The sequence below is a fragment of the Dromiciops gliroides genome, chromosome 3, assembly GCF_019393635.1.
Source record: "Dromiciops gliroides isolate mDroGli1 chromosome 3, mDroGli1.pri, whole genome shotgun sequence".
Classification (NCBI taxonomy): domain Eukaryota; kingdom Metazoa; phylum Chordata; class Mammalia; order Microbiotheria; family Microbiotheriidae; genus Dromiciops; species Dromiciops gliroides.
The window spans coordinates 221,227,741-221,250,065 of NC_057863.1; the positions used below are offsets into that span (position 1 = coordinate 221,227,741).

Sequence of the window (22,325 nt, forward strand, 5' to 3'; positions counted from 1 at the left end):
GTAACATTAACTCACTTTTCCTCTCTGGGTCTCATTTATAAGAGGAGAGAAATGGACTAAATGATCTTTAATGGTTCCCTTCAAGCTCTAAATTCCATGATCCTAATATTAAAAAACTTTCCAAAGCTAGAATATTTTAGTAGAGTGATATTGTGACCCTTCTATTTCCTCCTGTCTTTCCTAAAACTCTTTAAGAAATCATTATTGAAAAAATCTGAGTAAAATCTGCCTCCTCAATGTACTACCATTGCCAAATGAGAATGAGGGGTGCAGGGATTTCAAGTCAGAAATCTCTGGATTTGAATCCCACCTCTGCCTTTGGCAACACAAGCTAAAACCACAAATTATTGTTATTGTGGCCTACCTTGGTGGAAGGAGTTCCCACACCAACTAAAATACAAGTCGTTGCATTATTGCTAATTGCTTTCATAACCCTCCAGTCATATGACTTGTTTTTTTTAATTTGCAAAACAGTAAAAAAGAAAATGGCAGCTATCAACAATGAACAAAAAAGAATCCTAAAATGATCAGGGTGCCCCAGGCGATATCCATAGCTAGCTCCTAGAAGAGATTTCTCTGAGTCTGAGAGAACTGAAGAAACCCTTTCCTGAATGTATGGACTCAAAGGAGAGTGAGAAGTTCTTCATTCCTTGGTAGGTCTCTGAAGCAGGAGTTACTTATTAGCAATTTGAGGTCACATAAGAATAGCCTTTTCATATTGTGTATGAAAATGCCTGGCAATTGGAATGGCTTGGTAGAATTCCAGTTAGGACACTTACTAGTTGTGTGATTCTTTGAAAGTCAACTTAAGGCCTCAGATCTCCAGGCTCTTCATCCATAAAATATAAAGGATGGCTAGGAGCTCCTATGAGGAATGTAACTGGTAAAAACTTAATGCACTTTTAAAATAAGTTCTTAGTAATACCGTTCAAGAGATGCCTGTTGGCATAGCAGGCTAAACACGGCAAACCAATGCACATTGGTAGATGAATTTGAACGTGGTGCTTATGCAACTTATTGCTGCTCATAGTAATTAGCGTATTTTCAAGGGATCTGAATGGACACCTGTTTGGCTTTCCAGTCAAAGGCCCATCCAAGTGAGCTATAGAACAGGAAGGTCCTGCTTACATTGCTATGCAGTGGGGTTGCATTCCGGGCAGAGCTGGGGATTTCTCTGAGTATTCTTGCCCTCCCCAGCCCCGAGGATCCTCTGACCTTCCCACGGCGGGTGAATAAATCCCCCTCCCAAGCAGTCCCCCGCCTCTGCTCAGGGGTCCCAAAGGAAGTTGCGGGCTTCCCAGCCTGCTTTGGCTTCCATTCATTCCGTGCTCACAAAGCCCCCGGCTCTGACGTCAGCTCCCCCTTGCGCGGCCAGCCCCGGTGCAAGCTGAGCCCCAGTGGCGCGAGCCGCAGCCAGAGAGAGGGAGAGAGACAGAGCCTGCCTTTCCCCTGCCCGCTCACCCCCGCCCGCGTGGAGCTCGCTGCTGCACGTGCCCCTCTCCCCCTCCTTTCCTTGTGCCAGCCCCGACTTAGCAGGGAGAGCTAGCGAGCAGCGGCGAGTCGGAACAGCGACAGCGGCGGCCACAGCTCCAAGGCAATCCCTGCAAACTTGACCGACCCTCCCAGCCCAGCTTTTGCAACCCCCTGCTAGAGAGGCCAGCGCCAGAAGCATCCACTCCCCCTTTGCCAGTCATGGGTAAGTGGACCTCTCTGAACCACTGCCTTGATCCCTCTTGGCATTCCCCGCTTTTCTCCCCCTCCAGTTCAGAACCTCACGAAGCTGAGAACTTCGTGAGTTACTTGTCTGGGCCAGCCTCAGGTGGATGGAGTTACTTCTCTCACCTGGTCCTCCCGGGATTGTGATGCTCCTCTAGGCTTGGGCTGCAAGTGAGCAGGGGAGGGGGCGCAGGTGCCTTGCAATGCTGGGCATGGAGAAGGTAACCTTGAAGCTTCCTCAGGGTGGAAGGAGACTAAGGACTGGCCAGCTGGCTTGCACTGGGAGATGCAGGCAGCACCAGCTGAGGAGAGTGGGTCAGCAGGGTGAGGGGCTAATAGGTCCGTGGGGCGTTAGGGCTTGGGGTGGGGGGAGGCGCGTGGGAATGGCACGGCCAAATCGGACTGCTCTGAGGCTATGCTGGAGCTCCTAAGGGCATTCTGGCGGTGACTTGGGACGGTGGTTATAGAGGTGTAGGGATGGGAGTGTGGGAGTATGGAGAAGGGGCAATAGTGAAGCTCAGGGGGTAAAGATGCAGCCTCCCCCAAGCTCTATCTGCCGCATCATCCCTGCAATTGCTGTTTGCTCTATTTGATCTGGACAGTTTGGGCTGACCCTCACTGCTCTGAGCGCAGGTTCTTAAGATGGACAGCTTTTAGTTAACTGGCTGTCTAGAGTGGGAGTAATCCACAGTATCCTCACACATCCCCCAGCCCCAGCCTCCCTCCCCCAACATAAAGGGGATAGTGGGTTAAGTTTTCACACTGAATTCCCAGGACCGGTCATTGGCTGGTTCCCAAAAGAAAGTGAGCAGCTGTTGCTCCTAGATTCCCCATCTGAGAACTGAAAATTCACTGTCAGCTTTAAGTTCATGGCCTTTTAAAAGTTAATTCGTTTGGTCTTTTTTGAATTAAATCCTCATTAAGTACAGCGTTTCGAAAGACTCGGTTATTCTGGAGACTCGTTTTAAGAAATAATGTAAAGGGGGGGGGCGTGCGAAAAATTGGAAATAAGTCATCCCTTTCTTGCCTTTTAAGCCCCTCTTCCCCCTTTAACTTTCAAAACGAACTTTTTGTACCTTAACCAAGCACTCTGAAGGGACTAGGTAAAAAGATTCAGATGGTAGTTGGTGAGGGAGGGTCAGATCTATATGATCCAAGGCCCCTCCTTCCACCCCAGGGTCTCATTAACTAGAGTGCAACATGATGAGTCTGCTAAAACGTCCCCCAGCTGGACAATGTTAAAAACTTGAACCTGAAACTTGGCGGAAGTATTCTGTTGTGAGTATTCATGGTGATGTCTTTAAAAAAAAACAAAACCTAAACTAAACTAAAATGCTGTAGTCAGCAAAATATCTTTTAACATATGCTGTGGGAATGTAAAGCCGACTTTTCATAGTGTTACACTACTCATTACCCAGCAGCAGGAATTGTAGCTTTGATAACTAGTTAGCATTTATATAGCTAGCAATTACATAGAGCTTTTTAAAAGTTTGCAAAGTGCCTTAAATGTTATCTCCTTTGTAACTACTATTTTGGGTGAAGAATACCCCTGCCCCTGCTTAATAGCTTTAGTTACTATTGCCTTTTATCCAGACCAAAACATTAAGTAAGTAAACTATACTTAACACAAGAAACAGAGATGTATTTGAAAATGCACAGCAATACAAAACCTGTGAACACATCAGAACATATCTGCTTACTCAGCTTAGTTGTGCTGGATTTGTGGTTTGTTTTGTTTCCTAGGGGCTTTTTCTCCTCTGCATCAGCTGTAGCAAAAACTCAAATTGGGGGATTGGGCTGCTTGTTTTGTGTTTAAGTGAGGAATATGTGTGGGTGAGTGGGGGTAATTTATGTCATCTGAACTACTATCAAAAGATTTTAAGATTAATTCCATTTTATGCACCAAGTAATCCAAGTCAGAGTATAAATGAAAGAGATTTTTTAAAAAGAAAAGGACCTTGAATTCCACAGTAACACTATGCTGAAAGTTACAGTAGTCAGGAAGGAATAGAAGAGGAATTAAAGCATTCTGAGGATGTGAGACCTTTAGGTGGGTGTATTCTTTTTACTCAGTAGTTAGGTCAGTGCTGGAGCTGCAAAATTTCTGTGGAGAATCAGATAATCTCTGTTGTTTGCTTAGCTCATGGTAACTACTCTAGCAGTGACTGCAATGCCAGAATTTGGAAGTGACATCCAAGTGTTGTATTTAGAAATGCTTGAATTAATTTTTTTTCCTGAAATTGATTTCTTTCACCTAATGATAGGTCTACTTATATCAGTGGTATTTGGGATGAGTTTTTCAGAGCAGAGTAAAACTTAGCCATTCGAAATATTGATGACGGCTTTGCTTAATTTGTTTAAATAGGGATAGAAGATGCAATTTTCACAAAACAACCTCACCAACCAGAGTTCTTTCTTATTTTTCTTCAAGAAAGTACATTATGTCTTATACAATAGTTGGTTAGAGGCTTGAACTGCCAATTTATGTTAATTTGCACATAGTTGGGGGATTTTGGCTGTATCCTTGGTTTTAGTCATAAAGAACAAAAAGAAAAAATTGTTCTTTCAGTGCCAAAAGAGAAACACATCACTTCCCTTTTGTTAAGTGTTAGTAAATATATCATAAAGCCATGAATTGATTTTATTTTTCCAGATGTATTTAATTACTATACATTGATAAATATTTGGATTGGGCTGATTGGACTTGGAAACATTCTAGACATGGATTTTTACAAGAATGTTTGTTTAATCTGTTTTACTATAAATGTCAGGACCACTGGCCTGAAAGTCAAGGGACTCAGGTTCTAGTCTTAGCTTAGCAATTATTTAGTTGTATAACTTTAAGCAAGTCACTTAACTTTTTTAAGCCTCAATTCCATATCTGTATAAGGGAAATAGAAAGGATAATCTCTTGGGCTTCTTCCAGTTCTAACATTCTGTGATGCGTGATTACACAAAAGAGTCTGTAATTTTTAATTAGTGTAGGGGAACTCCCAGTGTGAGGATTCCCTCTACCACTGTGGATAGCAAACCCTTTATGATTTTGTTGTTGTTTAGTCTTTTTTCGGTTGTTTCCAACTCATCCTGACCCCATTTGTGGTTTTCTTATCAAAGATACTGAAGTAGTTTGCCATTTCCTTCTCCAGCTCATTCTACAGATGTGTATACTGAGGCAAACAGGGTTGAGTGACTTGCCCAGGGTCTTTGAGACCAGATTTGAACTCAGGAAAATTAGTCTTCCTGACTCCAGGCCCAGCACTCTGTCCACTGTGCCACCTAGCCGCTGCCTAGATTCCCGCTCTGTGACTTAGAGCATCAAATGACAGATTATAAATTTGGAGCTGGAATGTATCTCAAGTGTCTAATCCAATCCTCTGATCTTATAAACGAGGAAACTGAGGTTAAGAAAACTTAACTGACTTGCTCTGGCTTACTAAAGTAGAAGAGAAGAAATTTGAGGCAGGTAGGTGGTGCAGTGAAAAGAACTTTGGGGCTGGAGTCAGGAAGCCTTGAGTTCAAATGTGGACTGCACAAAGCTGTGTAGTCTTGGGCAAGTCACAGCACTGCAACCCTGGGTAAGCCTGCCTCAGTTTCCTCATCTGTAAAGTGAGAATAATAATGGCACCCACTTCACAGAATTGCTGTGAGGATCAAATGGGATCATATTTGTAAAGGACATAGCATCGTAACTGGTGCATAGTAGGTGCTTAATTAATGCTTACCTTTTCCACTTCACCACCTTGTGTGAGATTAAATGACTTGCCCAAACAAGTAGTATCAGAGGCAGGTCTCCCTAATTCTTAAGTTTACACTTTCTCTATGGTACCAGACTACTTCTTCTGTTATGTTACAGGAACTAGTGAAGTAGAGAAAAGGTGTGTTTTTTTTCCTTTTTAAAGGGCATACTTTCTCTCTACCTTGCTGTGCTTTTAAAATGCTCATTTCTCACAGATGTTTATCCAAATAGCTCTTAAAATTTCAGTTTAACACCACATAATGCTAAAGTATTATTCCCCATTTGTGTACTATAATATTGAGTATGTAAATATGGACTGATACTACTCTAGCTGAAGTCCTGTTTTTGGTCCTCAGAAAGCCCTTATTCCATGGCATTTGACTTTGCTTGAGCGGTAATGTCATCAAATGTGCGTACGTATAATATGTGTGTGTTGTGCATATGTGTGTATATATATATATATATATATATATATGTGTGTGTGTGTGTGTATGCATTTATACACAATATATACACACATGTATATATACATTATACATGTGTATATATGCATGTGTGTTAGTATACATGTATAAATGTATTATTAGCATATAAATACATGTGTTAGTATGGACATACACATGTGTTAGTGTATTTACATATGGCTTAGTGTATCTATATGTGTACATACATAATTGTGGGTATGTTAGTGTATTTATGCTCACATATGTGTTTGCATGTATATGTACATGTGTGCTAGCATGTACACACATATGTATTAGTATATCTGTAGGTGCATACATATAAATGCACCATTTTTTTCATTTAACTTGTGACCGTATTAATGTAGTGGGAAAAGTCCTGGATTTGGAGACAAAAGGGTCTTTGTCCTGCATCTGCCACTTATATAGTTGTGCCACCTTAGATAAGTAACTTTCCCTCTCTAGGCATCATAACTTCCTGATCCGTAAAATTAGGGGACTGGATCTAATGATCTCTAATGTCCCTTCTAGTCCTAATAGTTTGAGACCATTTGAGATTATTGACGTAAAGGGTTAACCAAATGAATCCAAATTCCAAACACCCTGCTTATTCTAGAGCCACAATTTGTGCATCATTTGTTGGCTATGTCCAAAGAGGAGAGCAATTTTTTGCTTCATTAGTTGTCAGTATATATTTAAAGGAACATAGTACATATGTGGCATATATAATGGATCATGGTTTTAATCCATTTGATGATAGGAAATTTTTTTTTAAATAAAGATTAACTTTTCTAAAGTTAACATGGTTCATCACTGTATAAGTAAGTGAATATTGTGAGAAACAATATGGTAGAGTGGAAATGGGTCTTGACTGGATGTCAGGAGGTCTGTTTTCCAATCCAGAGCTACCACATACTCTCTGAGTAATACTGAGTTTTTATAAAAAGACTTTATCTTGGTTTCCTTATCTATAATATAGGGCGGGTGGATTTATACATATAATAACTTCTAACTATCTGGTTCTATTATTTTAACTACTAAAGAAGAATCCATAGAAGAAACATATTTTCATGTTGAAAGTTATAAGAAAACCACTGGGTAATTGTGTTTACACTGTTCTGTCCCATGATACAAATGCCATTTGTGGCTGTTAAATTTTGGCACTCCAAATGTCCCTTCCTCTGTGTCAGTTGGATAAGGAAGTTAGTGGAAGGTGCCATGTTGCAGTTGGGTACTTCTACTTTGTGGGGCAAGCTTGCCCCTCAGCCTGAAGCATTATGTATGTCCAGAGATCCTCAGGTCACCCTGAGATTGTATGCCCAGACAGAAACATCTGCTCTGATATTGAGTCAGCTATGGAATCTCTGCGGGTGGAGTGCCCACAGATTGGTCATGGAATCACCTTCCAGGAATTCTAATAAACTCCACAGATAAAAAAAATGGTAGCCTTGAAATCCAGAACTTTAGAAGAGACTTTGGAACTAGCTAGCCTGCTTTGCCTGTGATTTGATGTGGCAGGATCTAAAGCAGACAGTGGACATTTTGAAGTCAGGAACTGGGGGTCAGGTCCTGCCTCTGATGCATGAGCTAGCTTGCATGACCTCTGGCAAGTCATTTAACTTCTCTGCCTTTCTAAAATAGTGGGTTCAAAACTTACTTGATCATGCACCCTATCAATGAAAAAATCTGTAAAATATTCTCAATATGTAAGTATTGACATTTTATCAGTTATCTATACCTAATCTTATATTAACAATTATGTATATTATGAAATTCACAGAAAAATAGAAACCAAAAAGGATCACATCATGATGAAATATTTAGTCAATAGGGCTCCACTAGATTTTATTGAGAAGGAGAGTAAGATGGTTAGACCTACACTTTAGGAAAATCGCATTGGCATTTGTGTGGCAGATGGCTTGGAGAGGGGAGAGCTTGAAGTGAGGGAGATAGATTAAGAGGCTATTACTATAGTCTAGGTGAGAGGGGATAAGGGTCTGAAGTAGAGTGCTGTCTGTGTGAGTAGAAAGGAGAATATGGGATTTATGGAGATAGTAAGGATTCGATTTGGCAACTACTTAGAAATGTGAAATGAGGAAGAGTGAGGAATGGAAAAAGAAACCAAGAATATGAACCAAGATGACTAGAAGGTTTCTCAACACTGTCAATGCTAAAAGAGGAGTCTGGAACAGGGCTGTATTTGGGAAAGAAGATAATCTAATGAGATCTGAAATCTGTCTTAATCTATGCTACTAATCCTCTGCCACTCACTCTATTTATCCCACCACCACCACCAAACAAAAGGAGGAGGGAAACAGGGTTTTTATTCATTTTTAGTCATTGCCTCCAGAGAGCAGCTGAGATAGAAAAACAAGTTATGATGGAAGGAAAGTAACAAGCATTTATTAAGTGCCTACTATATGCCTGACATGGGGAGCTAGGTGGCATATGGATAGAGTGCTGGGCCTGGAGTCAGGAAGACTCATCTCCATGAGGTCAGATATGGCCTCATACACCAGCTGTATGACCCTGAGCAAGTCACTATTTGCCTCAGTTTCCTCATCTATAAAGTGAGCTGGAAAAGGAAATGGCAAACCACTCCAATATCTTCACCAAGAAAACCCCAAAATGGGGTCATAGAGAGTTGGACACAATGGAAACTATTGAATAACTAGGGAACAGAGTCCATCCTCCAAGTGTATCTGCTATGTATCCATGAGATGATGCACTTTGCCTGGATGGATGAGTCAGCAGGCAACTGCTGCTATAAGTGCCTGGTTAGGGGTTAGGTTATAACTACCCTCTTGGGGTAGTTACTTGATCAGAGGTGGGGAGATTGAGACTTTGTACAGTAGAATGATAGCAGAGCTGAGGAGTATTAAGGAATAAAGGTAGGTGTATTTGTGTTGGGACATGAGTCCCACAATTGGATATTCTGGGGAAGCAGGGAATTCAGTCCCTTCATCTTCCTACCCTCTGATTGGTTGATCACAGATCTGTTGGTAAGGACCCAGTCTCCCAGGGACCCCTCAATCGCCGTTTTTTGGAGAATACTACTTTAGGGCTTTCTCCATCATTACCAGCTTTAAATTGGTTCTCAATCTGCATTATTGGAGGGAGTTTCCCCACCAATGAAATAACATACACATGTACAATCCTAGTGCCCCAGGAATTAGGGGCAAATTTGACTCATTCAGCCATTAAATGCTTGCTTGGTGCCCAACATTTTTGCTACTTTTAGCAAGTGGGGGAGGAGACAAGTTCATCTTAGGTCTTCTCCCTGTTCAAAAAGATCTCCTAATCTAAGGGATAGGATACCAATACAAGAAACCATAAAAGATAGTATTAACTGATTGGGGATTAGCAGTCCCTTGGACTCCCCTGGGGCTAAGGTCTAAAGTCTAAGGGGAAAGCTCAGAGTTTGTGAACACCAGAGTGTTTAATGACTTGAGATATTTTTTAACCAGTCATTAGAGTGTCTCATAGGAACTCATTCTGAGTCACTACAGTATCTCTTTGGCAAGGTTATTTGCTTTCTAGTTTCTATGGGTGGCCTATTTTAGGGATTATGCCAAAATCATTTGATTATGAGACAACTAAGTGGCACCATGGATATAGGACTAGACTTTGTCAGGAAGATATAAGTTCAAATCCAGACTCAGACACTATGTGTGACTGTGATTTAACTTGTTTGTCTCAGTTTCCTCAATTGTAAAAATGTGTGTGTATACATATATATATGTATACACACATATATATACATGTATACACATATATGTATATATATATAATCCATTTGTATAACAGCATATACCTCTCAGGGTTCTTGAGGATCAGAGATAATATATGTAAAGTGCTCAGCACACTGCTTGGCACATGTAATTGTCAAGTCCCTTTTCAGTCATGCCCAATGCTCTCTGACCCCATTTAGAGTTTTCTTGTGAGAAATACTGGAGTGGTTCACCATTTCCTTCTTCAGCTCATTTTACAGATGAGGAAACTGAAGCAAACAGTGTTAAGTGACTTGCCCAGGATCACAGAACTAGTCAGTGTCTGAGGCCAGATTTGAATTTAGGAAGTGGAGTCTTTCTTACTCCAGGTCCTGCACTCTATCCACTATGCCATCAAGCTGCCCATGCCCGACACATAGTAGACACCTAATAAATGCTTGTTTCTGAAGGTAGCTAGGTAGCACAGTGGATAGAGCACTAGCCCTGGATTCAGGAGGACCTGAGTTCAAATCTGGCCTCAGACACTTGACACTTACTGGCTGTGTGACCCTGGGCAAGTCACTTAACCCTCATTGCCCCGCCAAAAAAGAAAGAAAGAAAAACTTGTTTCCTTCCTTTCATTATGCCTCATGTTTCTGTCCAAATTAAAGCAATTTACAGGAGGAAAATTTACATATTCATTGAGGATTACGTCAGTAAGTAATTCAAATCCCATATGATGATAAGGAGTGTGGTATAGTGGATGAAGAGCTAGCTTCCTAGTTGGAAGTTCAATTTTCTTGTGACACACACTGCCTAATCTCTCAGTCCTGTGAGGAAACTCTCTAAGACTATAAATTGCAAAGATGCAGATCAGCATTCATAGAGGGAGTTTCCTCATCATGGAGTGCCTTACATTGATGAAATCACCTAGAATGTAGCAAACTAATCTGATTAATTTTGTTTGTAATATTTGCACTTGTAGGCTACAGCTGCATAGAATTAGGGAATATTAGACCACAGTGATCTTTTGATTTTTTGTGGTGCTTAAATAATTTAAGAACTAATTTAAGCATACTCACTCAAATTTTTTTACTGTCAGCCTTTTTATCTTCCTCCTGGGAAATGTTCCTTTTTTTCTTCTGTAGTGAATCTGCCTAGGAATATTCGAGTTGACTGTCTCCAGTACAGGGGTTCTCCAAATGTGGTTGACAAGGGTCTTCCCAGGTTTTACTCATCCATTTGGTTCTGTGGGCTGGTTTTATGGCATGAAAATTTAGCTCAAACCAAAGTTAAGTATTGTGCTATGTCAACTGATAATTTATGAGATGAGTAAAAACTAGATAGCAATATATATATATATATATATATATATATATGTATGTATGTATATATGTGTGTGTGTATATATGTATATGTATATACATATACATGTATATGTATATGTATATGTATATGTATAGAGTGAGGCAATTGGGGTTAAGTGACTTGCCCAGGGTCACACAGCTAGTAAATGTTAAGTGTCTGAGGCCGGATTTGAACTCAGGTCCTCCTGACACCAGGGCTGGTGCTCTATCCACTGCACCACCTAGCTGCCCTTAAATATATATATATATATATATATATATATATGTATATATTTTTTAATGAGAAATCTGTTCCTCATCGATTTGGATCTAGAGAAGGCTTTGGAAAAAAAGTTTCTCAGCACAGAGTTTCTTGTCTCTAAAATATAGTTAATGACATTATTCATTTGTCTGCTTTCTTATATTATAGTAAACTAGTACAGTGCCCTGGGACCCCTGCACAGTAAATGAATCTTTATTAACTACCTGTTATTCCACCAGTTATAAGAAATCCTGTAATATAAACACTGTATGCGGTACCCATAGTTTCATGTGTAATCCTATTTTATGCCCTTTGTATATGAAAATATTCACACTTATTTACATGTACATATATGTATATGTGTATATAACATACATGAATGCACATATACACAATTTATATATTTATGTTTTCTGTAAAAAGGAAAAAAAAGAGTTGCTCAGCTAGCAAGTATAGAATCAGGACTAGAACCCAGATCTTTTGACTTTTTTTTGTTTTTGTTTTGTTTTGTTTTTGCAGGGCAATGAGGGTCAAGTGACTTGCCCAGGGTCACACAGCTAGTAAGTGTCAAGTGTCTGAGGCCGGATTTGAACTCAGGTGCTCCTGAATCCAGGGCTGGTGCTCTATCCACTGCGCCACTTAGCTGCCCCCATCTTTTGTCTTTAAGATCAAGATTCTCTTCCTCTGGCCACTACCACTTTGGAAATAGAACGTTGGTATCAACCATTAAGGAGCTCTGTCAGGAAAGATAAAATTGCTTTATATGAAACAGAAGACTTGGTATTCTCTTGTGAAGTACTGCCTAAAAGAATAAGAAAAGCTCAGGGGAAAGTTGAGGGAGGAGACTGGAGTAATAGGATAAAAAATGCACTTGAACTTATATTAAAAGGACTGTCAGATTTAAATGGGATGAGAGAAAGACATTGCAGGTAGGAGGGAATAGCATGAACAAAGATCCTGAAATGGACAGGAGCATGGGGTATGTCACAGATCCTGGATTTAAAGCTGAAAAAACCTTAGACATCAAAGTCCAATTCCTCCATTTTTACAGATGACAAAACTGAGGTTTTTGAAGGATTGTTTGCCTATGGTCAAAGGTGGATTTGACCCAGGTCTTCCTGACCCTAAGGCACGCACTCTTATACACTATATTGTGCTTCATCTGATGGGATAGTGGAAAGAATAGTCCTAAGATCAGAAAGAAATGAGTAATAAAATTAAATGGGTAGTAGACTATGAAACAACTAATGTAAATAGTCACACAGCCTGATTGTGATTGTAAAGTATTTTTTTAAATCAACTTTCCCAACTTAAAAACACAACAACAAAACAACAACAACAAACAATAACCTTGACACCATTCCTTGACACTGAAAGAATGTTGCAGGAAGAGAGAATGCCTGACATGATGACCCAGACCTGCGACTGGTGAAGCTGCCTGGTGGATCATGGGAGCTTGGGAGTTTTGAGTTGCAATGGCTAAGCCAATCTGGTGCCCACACAAAATTAAGCAGCCATATAGTGAGCCCCTGGGAGCTGGATCTACCAGACTGCCTAAGGGGAAGGGCAAAGTAGCCCAGGTCAGAAATGGAACAGATCAAAGCTTCCATGCCAATTAGCAATGGGGTAGGATCCATGAGTGGTCAACCACTGCACTTCCAGCTTAGATGAAGTAGGGAGACCCAGTCTCAGAAACAAAACAACCAAGCAAAAAAACCTATCAAACAAAACATAGATAAAATGATCACAGGATTTAGGGCTGAGAGGTTCTTGGATCATCTAGTCCAACCAGCTTCTTTGGACGTCATATAAAGGGTGGGCCAAAAATCATAAAAGGATTTCAACATGTAATAACTCCTTTATTTTTTGTCTTTAATTTACAATACCTTAGCATCATATACAGTATGTATAGGAAATGAATTTCCATTATATGTGAAAAATCAAATCTCATAAATAGTGAAAAATAAAGAAAAAAATTTCAAAAGAAAAAAAAATATCATGACTTTTAGCCTACCCTGTACAATTAGAGTTCTGTCTTAGTGACTTTTTTTTATGACAACTGAGTGGGGTAGACTTGCTGTGGAATTATATGGCTACAATGGGAAATCTTAGACACTAGGAGTACTGGTCTGTTTATATTTAAGACTGATAAACTGTAGGAAGCTGGGTGGTATAGTGCTTAGAGAACTGGGCCTGGAGTCAGAAAGACCTGAGTTCCAATCTAACCTCAGGTGCTTACTTAACTGTGGGACCCAGGGCAGGTCACTTATCCTCTTTTACTCAGTTTCTTCAACTGTAAAATGGGAAATAGCATCTACTTTCCAGGGTTGTTGTGAGAATCAAATGAGTTCATATTTGTAAAGCACTTAGCACATAGTAGATACTATATAAATACTAGCTATTGTTTAGAAACCAAGTTGTTTGGGGCAGAAGCTTAATGTTAAGCCTCTTATGATATGGGGGTGGGTAGGGCAAGGGGGAATGAGCAAAAATATATAATAAAGGCATTCCAAGTACCAATGCATGCAAAATAGTAATTCTGAGTCTGGAGGTAGACGTTGTTTAACTGTGTTAAAAGTCAGCCCAACTCACCAAAGAAAATTGCTTTAGTGTTGATCTTAACAGTTTGCTCTCAACCAAATAGAATTCAATGCACATGAACTTGGTACTCTAAGCCACTGTGTATGCTTACAAGTGAGGGAGAATTAGTGCATTGGCTTTGTGGTAGGCTGTCAAATTATTCTTTCTTTTTTGAAACAGCTGGAGACCAGTCCTGAGAGAGAAAAGAAGTTCCCTTCCCCTCCTATTCAACTGTGTATTTGGGATGGGAGAGACTTAAAACCTTTTGTGCTGTGCAACATCATAAAATCTGATTAGTACTGGTCATTAAAGGCTTGGTTGGGTTCAGATTCAGGAGCCTCGCCTTTTCCTTACTGAAGAAAGGGGTTGTTGTTTTTTTATCCCTGCCCTCCCTCTCCCCCTCCCCATTCACTACATCCCTTATTCCAAAACCATCAGAGGTAGAATTCAAGTCACTATATGGGAGACCCTGTAGTTCAGACATCCCAGCTGGACAGGATGACTTCTAAACCATCTTGGTGAGAAGAGTTCAGCTCTTATTTTTATCCCTCTTCTAGGAAAGGGGTCCGATCATTTCCCTTGGTAACAGTATCCAATGTTTAAGAAACATTCTTGGGAGGTCTGACCTCTAAAGGGATGGATAGATCTATCTGTTCATTTTGTTAACTTCCGTTCTCATTTTCAATATGTTTTCCCCCTCTTTTTTTTGTAGGAGGGGAGTTGGGAATAAGGAAATGATCATTCACAATTCTTAACATCCTAAAGCCATCCTTGATGGCTTTTCCAAATTTAGAACTCATCTCCTTAACTGTAATCATATCTTCCCAGATTAAGTCTTTAAGACAGGCTTGCAGGAAGTGTCATCGTTTTGCCTTGTGGTGAAGTATTCACATATGTTTTCCACGTTTGTAAAAAATAGAGGGTGGGGGTGGAGAGGAAGGATTTGTCTCTATATAGCGACTGCCATCCTCCCCCTGCCTTAGCCTTCTTTCCCTCTCTTCCTCCCATAGAGGAGAACCTTTAACTTTTTTTGGTCATCATTGTTGAAAGAGAGAGCAAACTGAACAGTAGCTCTAGTCTAAAAGGGAATGGCCAGATTGAGAAATGAGATAGAGCACAATCTGCTTTTTTGTATGTGCATCATGTCTCCACTTTTGAGTTTAGGCATGTGGTGTTTTGTAATGTCTCTGTGAAAAGGGATTAGAAAATGGTGGACTGGGAAGAGACAACTTTGGTTTAATCATCTGTGACTTCAAATGGCTCCAGCAAGGAACAGGAAGAATTTGCTGTGCTGGAAAAGCCAAAGGAAACTTGAACACTGCGGATAATAAAATAAAGCGATATGGCAATTAACCTTATTTTTTTCCTCTCATGTCAGAAATTTAGTTTTCCTATTTAGCAGATTCTGACAGTTTCCATGGTGAATGAAACAAGATTCAGAACATTTGTTTAAGGTGATGAATTTCCTTTCACTGAGTTATTGCCAAAACCGCAGGACTGCACTCTTTGAAAAAAAAAGGAATAATTTTGAATTCTAGCATTCAATGGGCTAATGTTTTTTAAGGCCACCTTTAAAGAATCATGAGAATTGTACTATGGCTTTTAAACTTGGTGATGCTTCATTTAGGCAAGTACAACTGCTTTTAAGTTGTTACTATTAAAAGCCTTTACTCAATACCTCTCCATTCAGTACTTCTCCAGTACAGTGTTAAATACTCTACAGAAGATGATAAAAGTCATGGGGCTTATCCTTTAGGATCTCATCCTTAAAGATGAACACAACTGGCATAGACAGCTATATAAAAAGGGCATGTTAAAGGCTGACCAAAAGGCAAATAGATAAGGAGGGGGAACCTATGACAAAACAATAAAATAGATGAAATGTTTGCATCCATTCAGATAGGAATAGATTGAATAGTGGTGAGTGAAAAATTGCAGAGATTAGATACAAAGTATGATAGAAGTGGGGGAAGAGACTTTTCTCTAGTGAGGTAAGGAAAACAAAAGGTGGCATTTCAGAAGTAACCAGAATGAAAGCAGATAAGCCAGGGAACCCTTGGGTGAAAGGTATTCCCAATATTGGTCAGTTTCAGAGAAGACTCAAAGACTTGTGATGACTTGCAATTTTTAGCCTTGAAATTTTTCTAATAGATATAAAACTTTTCTGCCCCCATTGCTTTTTTCCTTTACATATACAAAATTGTTTAAGGTTTGATTACTTCTCTGGGCATCACAAAATAGGTTTTTTCTCTCTCTTACAAGATATCTTATTATTATTATTTTCTTTTTATAAGTTATCTTCACTCCTATGTTTCTCTGGACTCTCTGATCAGTGGGGGGGGGGGGAATCCATTTCCTCTCTCCTGTCTCAAATACTTTTCATTCCTTAGAGGATAAGATCTAGAGAAGTCTATATGCATTCTAAAAGGTGAAAAAAAAAATCAAGATCCAGTCTGATGCATCATTGTGTTTTGTTTTGTTTTGTGGGTTTTTTTGGGGGGGCAGGGCAATGGGGGTTAAGTGACTTGCCCAAGGTCACACAGCTAGTAAGTGTCAAGTGTCTGAGGCCAGATTTGAACTCAGGTCATCCTGAATATAGGGCTGGTGCTTTATCCACTGTGCCACCTAGCTGACTCCATCCATCATCATTGTGTTTTAAGACAATATTTCACACACTAGAGGCTGCAAACTTGTACGAGATAATACAAGTCTTGTGGACTTGTTCAACTTGACATGGAAGAGATGTCAAGAACAAGCATAGTAAGTCCTACTAAAAGTCCAGGAACATGGTCTAGGAACAATGTCTTTGAAGGTAGCATGGTACTGTGGAAAAAGTACCAAAGACAAAGTCAGAAGACCTGGGTTCAAATTCTGCCTTTCCTTTTTACTCTCTCTGTGACCTTGGGCAAGTCAATTAGCACTCCAAGTCTGTTTCTTCATCTCTAACATGAAGGTGGTGTATTTATTAGATGCCACTTGATGTCTCTTCCAGATATAGATCTATAATTCTGTGTAATTAAAAAATTCTTATATGAATACTTGTAGCCTATATAAGATAGTATTTTTTTCCTAGAAGAAAATACCATCAATAGAGTCTGACGGACAAATTCAATCTGTAACAGCTGTTTTATACAACATATTGGCCACTCATAGAGACTCAACTGTCCCACTGACTACCCATAAGATGACACTTTGTCCATAATGTTGGTATAGAAGGAAAAGCAAAAAGGATTCCTCTTCTGTAAGGACAACATATCAGTTTAAGAATAAAATAGTTGTTCATGTTCAGTGCCAACATGGCAAGAAGTCTTCAGTGGAACCCCTACAGGGTCCATACTTGGCTCAGTACAATATTTTTATCAATGATTTGAATAAAAGCATACATAGAATGTTTATTAACTTTGCAGATGACACAGAATTCGGAGGGATTGGTAAAAAAAAAAAAACTGGATGACAGTCAAGATCCAAAAGACTATTAACAGGCTAGAACATTGAATCTAATGAACTGAAATAGAGATAGAATCTTACACTTGGGTTCCAAAAAATCAACTTCATAAGTATGAGATGGGAAAGGTACAGTTAGATAGCAGTTGTTCTAAAAATTATATATGAAGATTTTAGTGAACCAAAAGTTAAATGAGTCAGCAGCATGATGTGAAACCAAAACAGGTAATACAACCTTGAGCTGTATTAAAAGATGAATGGCTTCTAGGAAAAGGGAGGTGATAATTTTATTGTTTTATGCCCTCATCAGACCTTTATCTAGAATGTTTTGTTGTTGTTCAGTTCTGAGTATGATTTTAAGAAGGGTGTTGATAAGTTGGAGCATGTCTGGAGGAGGGCAAATAGGATAAAAGGTTTTGAGTCCATATTATTTGAGGATTGATTGAAGGAACTAGGCATGGTCAACTTGAGAAGAGGAGGCAGCTAGGTAGCATAGTGGATAGAGCAACACCTTTTCCATATCAAATTGGACAAGACTTGGAGTTTGAAACACCTGCATTCTAATCCTGCTTTAGTCACTTACAAGCTATGTGACCCTGGGCAAGTTACTGAGCCACTCTGTGCCTCAGTTTCTCCATCTGTAAAATGAAAAGGTTGGATTTGATGACCTCTAATGTCCACTCAAGCTCTAAATCTATGATTCTATAAGAATAGGAGGTGGGGTAGAAGGGGAGGAAGGACATGATAACTCTCTTCAACTATTGGAAGGGTTGTGAGGTGGAGTAAGAATTAAATGTGTTCTATTTGTCCCCAAGTCAGTTCCATAAGTAATGAATAGATATTGCAAGGAGACCAATTTAGGGTTGAGGTCAGGAAAATTAGGGCTGGGATGTGCTGCCTTTGATGCTCTCTCATTGAGTCTTCAACTAGAAATTGAATGACCACTGGTCAGATATGTTATACTGAGGATTTCTTTTATATAAGGGTTGGCCTCAATGACTGCTGAATCCCCTTACAACAACTGTGATTCTGTGGCAGTGCAGCATGGAGACATTAGTTAAGTACTATTATTTATATTTAGCTATTGCTATTTTCCTAGAATAGGAAATGCATGTTAGTGCCATGAACATTTGTACTTCTGTTCATATGCTGGAAGTTCTAAGCTGAAGCTTAAATTCTTTTGCCACATATGAAAAGGCAGGAATCATTGGAAAAGACCCTGATGTTGGAAAAGATTGAAGGCAAAAGGAGAAGAGAAGGGCAGAGGTTGAGAAGGATAGATATTGTCATGGAAGCAATGAACATGAAGTTGGACAGACTTTGGGATATAGTGGAGGATAGAAGGGCCTGGTGTGCTACTGTCCATGGGGTCATGAAAAGTTAGATGCAACTGAATAACAAAATAATACAACAGAGGCTGAGCATATAGCTAACAGGCAATGTGATCATACTCTTCAGGTGTGCTGAGGGTAGTAGCCAGCTGTTCTACATTCCTTTCAAACACAGAACAAAAGGAAATGGGATTTGAAGTGCAGCCTGAAAGATTTAAAATTTTCTATAAAACATTTCCTTACACTGAAAATTGTTGAGCATTAAAATATATTTGACATGAGAAAGATTATGGAATCTTGCAGTGTGATTAACTGGTTAACAGAGACCAAAAGTCAAACAGGTTTTTAACTCCAATGAATTCTGATATAGTCTATATGAGTTACTTATCTCTCTGTTGGAAAACAGGATCATGCTTCTCCCCTAAGTTCATAGGATCATGAGATCATAGTTTGGACCTTTAGAAAGTATTCTTTTCCAAACTTCTCATCTTGTAAGTGAGAAAACTGAGACCCAGAAAGGTTGTTACTTGACAAAATCATGACAGTGATGGAATTAGGGAAAAATTATGGATTAATTAAAGAAGGTAGGAGTAGAGTTTTGAATAATCTCAATTCTTCAGTGTCAGGCATTGCTGAGAGGCTTATCTTTTTGGTTATTATTTTTTTTTTTTTGCGGGGCAATGGGGGTTAAGTGACTTGCCCGGGGTCACACAGCCAGTAAGTATCAAGTGTCTGAGGCCGGATTTGAACTCAGATACTCCTGAATCCAGGGCTGGTGCTTTATTCACTGCGCCATCTAGCCGCCCCCTTTTTGGTTATTCTTTGTCTCCCTCCCCCAAGTAAGTATTGTTATCTTGAAATATGCTTCCATCTTGAATCCAAGAGGAGTAGAGACAACATAAACACTGAAAAGCAAAAGTAAGCTGATATTGCTTTGGCACAAATACCTTAAGGCAGTGAAACAGAAGATTATTAAAGATGTACCTATGGACTAATTTGTAACTTGGGAGGAAAGAGACCAAGTAGAATAGGGCAAAAAAAAAAATCATTGGTTTAGAGCTGGGGGAGACTTTAGTTTAACCCTTTCATTTTATACTTGAGGAAACTGGGATCTAGAGAGGTAATACTGAATAACAAAGTGAGATTTGAGCCTGTGTGGTTTCCACTCCAAACTTATAATTTTTCCTATTCTACCACATTCCCTCCAAGTATTTAATGAAAGGGATAAAAACAATGATAGTTGCGTGAGGGAGGCTGGGAAAAGCAGCCCCTTGGTAAAAAGTCCTTGGGGAGAAACTTACATTTCTGAGAGGACTTTAGAGGGAATAAGTATCAGAGAAAAAAGTACTTGCTGAAGACAAAGATGTCCAAAGTGTCTTGTTTCCCAGCAACTAATTTATATACAATTATTGTGAAGACCTTAAGGCTGATAGCTGGAAAACTCTCCTAACTAGAATTTGTTAGTGAATGTGGGATGATCGTGTTTGTGCCAGGTCATAAAAATGTGAACTTTAGTTTTTCATCCTAAGATAGAGATAAGTCACTTCATTTAAGGAGACATTGCATTGAGGCAACATTTATTAAGCACCTACTATGTACCAGACATTGTGCTAAGCACTGAGGATACAAAAAGAGGCAAAAGATAGTCCCTGCCCTTGAGAAGTTTATATTCTAATGGTAGAGACAACATGTAAACTAATTTGTACAAAGCAAGCTATGTACAAGATAAATAGGAAATAACAGAAGAAAAGTATGAAAATTAAGAGGAGACAGAGAAAGGCTTCATTAGAGACTGCAAACCTGGAAGCAGAAAGAACCAAGACTGTTCTTTCAGCTTGAAGAGAAATAAACTCAGCTGGGTATGGATGAGGAGATGGCTAATCAAAATACTGCCAGACTGAGAGCTCAAAGAAGAACTTATGACCTGCTTTGTACTGCTGCTGAGACAACTGGAGGAAGTCAGCTTTTCCTTTGTTACTGAGAGTTGAAATGATTAGAGGAAAAGAATTGCTAATGGAAACATCTGTTTAATGGAGAAGTCAGGAAAACTAGAGGCTTGTCTGCCTTGCCCTTTATTAGCACTGAAAGCTTGAGAAGGGTAAAACTCATTGGAGATCACCCAAGAGAGCTGATTTTAATAGTCCTACAGACCTTGGGCTTCTGGGAACTCTTTTTGCTAGAAGAGCATGATACTACCTTAGAGCCCAGACAAGGAAAAGTTGGAGTAGAGCAATCATCATCATAGAAGATGCTCCAGCAAATGACTTTTGGTAGAGATTTCTTTTTAAGGAGACCAAAGACATCAAGGCCTGAAGTCCACAGTCATAAGTTGCCTCAGGTACATGGATTTGCTTATTCATGTGCTTCTATGCTAGGTTCCTGAAAGTTTGTATCTATTCTCTTCTATAAACTTTGTGTGCATTTGTGGGAAAGTATGACCTAAATTTATAGGTGGATTGTTATGTCACAATTCTTGTCTTTCATTCAACATAGTAAATGTTTCATGATTGTCACCATGATTGATTGGTTTAAATAGGAAGCACATCAGTGGGGACTCATAAGCTACAGCCACAAATATAGTCATACTATTCACACCAGAGTTCTCTCTAGTACCCTGAGAATGAGCTGTAACAACATGGCCACCTCCATATGTGAATCCTCCAACTTGCCTTTGTAAGTGTAGGTTGGGTGGAGCAACGCAGGCCATAGAGAGACAAGTGTTAGAGACAGATGCCATTCCAGAACTACATATGTTTGAAAGAACTCAAATAGAAGAGTTGGGGTATTGATTTTTAAGATGTCTACAGGATATCTAGTTATACATATCCAAAAGGAAGTTGGAGATATGAGAATCGAGGTCAGAAGAGAGGTTAGGGCTGGACAAGTAGATCTGAGAATCATCTGCCTAGACATGATCATTGAAACCATGGGAGTTGATGAGATGACTGAATCAAATAATACAGAGAGAGGGAGAGAAGAAGAGGACCCAGGATAGAGCCAGCAAAGGTCATGTCGAGTAAGTGGCAAAGATAGGATTCAAATTGACATCTTTCATATCATGTTGCTTTTCTGACAGGCTTAGAACTAAAACAGACTTTTGGAATTATAGGATATGGCATTATAAGGGACACTGGAGATTATCTAGATTGTCAATTTCAGTCACACACACACACACATACCACCACCACCACCACCATTTTCCAGGTCTGGAGAATGGAAGTGATTTACCACTTCCTTTGAGGGAAACAAAGTTCTCATTAACAGTTGTGAAGTGCTAAGGAAAAGTGTTAGAAAAACTAACCTGGGAAGAAAATTATGAGAGTTTCTCATAAGATTTTTCTTTTTCTTAAGTTTTCCTTTCTCTTAGGATCCGGAAGTAGAAGACACTTTAGACATCCTTTAGTACACTCCCCTCCCATTTTACATATGAGAAAACTGAGGCCTGGGCTAACTTCCTCTAAGACAAATGGTAAAAATGAGTAGCAAAACTGAGCGTCTGGAGTCTTACCCATGAATCCTTGACCCTTCCTAAGCCTTAAGAAAGATACAACAGGATTGTGACACACATGCAAGGGAAAAGGAGAAGCAGCAGCCAAAGGGTCTGAATAATCCGTAAATCAGAGGAGTTACACGTCTGGTATTGACCCAGACAGTCTGGAGATGATTGTTTCTGTTCGGTTTCCAGAGAGACCTCTCACACTTGGAGAATGTGGCAGCAGCTTGATTTCAAATGGATATT

The 22,325-nt window shown here is 39.6% G+C and overlaps 1 protein-coding gene across 1 annotated transcript in view; it reads left to right on the plus strand.

Annotated features, from left to right (window-relative positions):
* The first annotated feature begins 1,377 nt into the window (after nucleotides 1-1,377).
* Nucleotides 1,378-22,325, plus strand: part of GPM6B (glycoprotein M6B) — a 219,748-nt gene continuing 198,800 nt past the window's right edge. Inside the window, exon 1 of the mRNA XM_043995863.1 lies at nucleotides 1,378-1,696. Coding sequence (XP_043851798.1) covers nucleotides 1,693-1,696 — 4 coding nt within the window. The 5' untranslated portion in view covers nucleotides 1,378-1,692. The remainder of the gene's footprint in view (nucleotides 1,697-22,325) is intronic.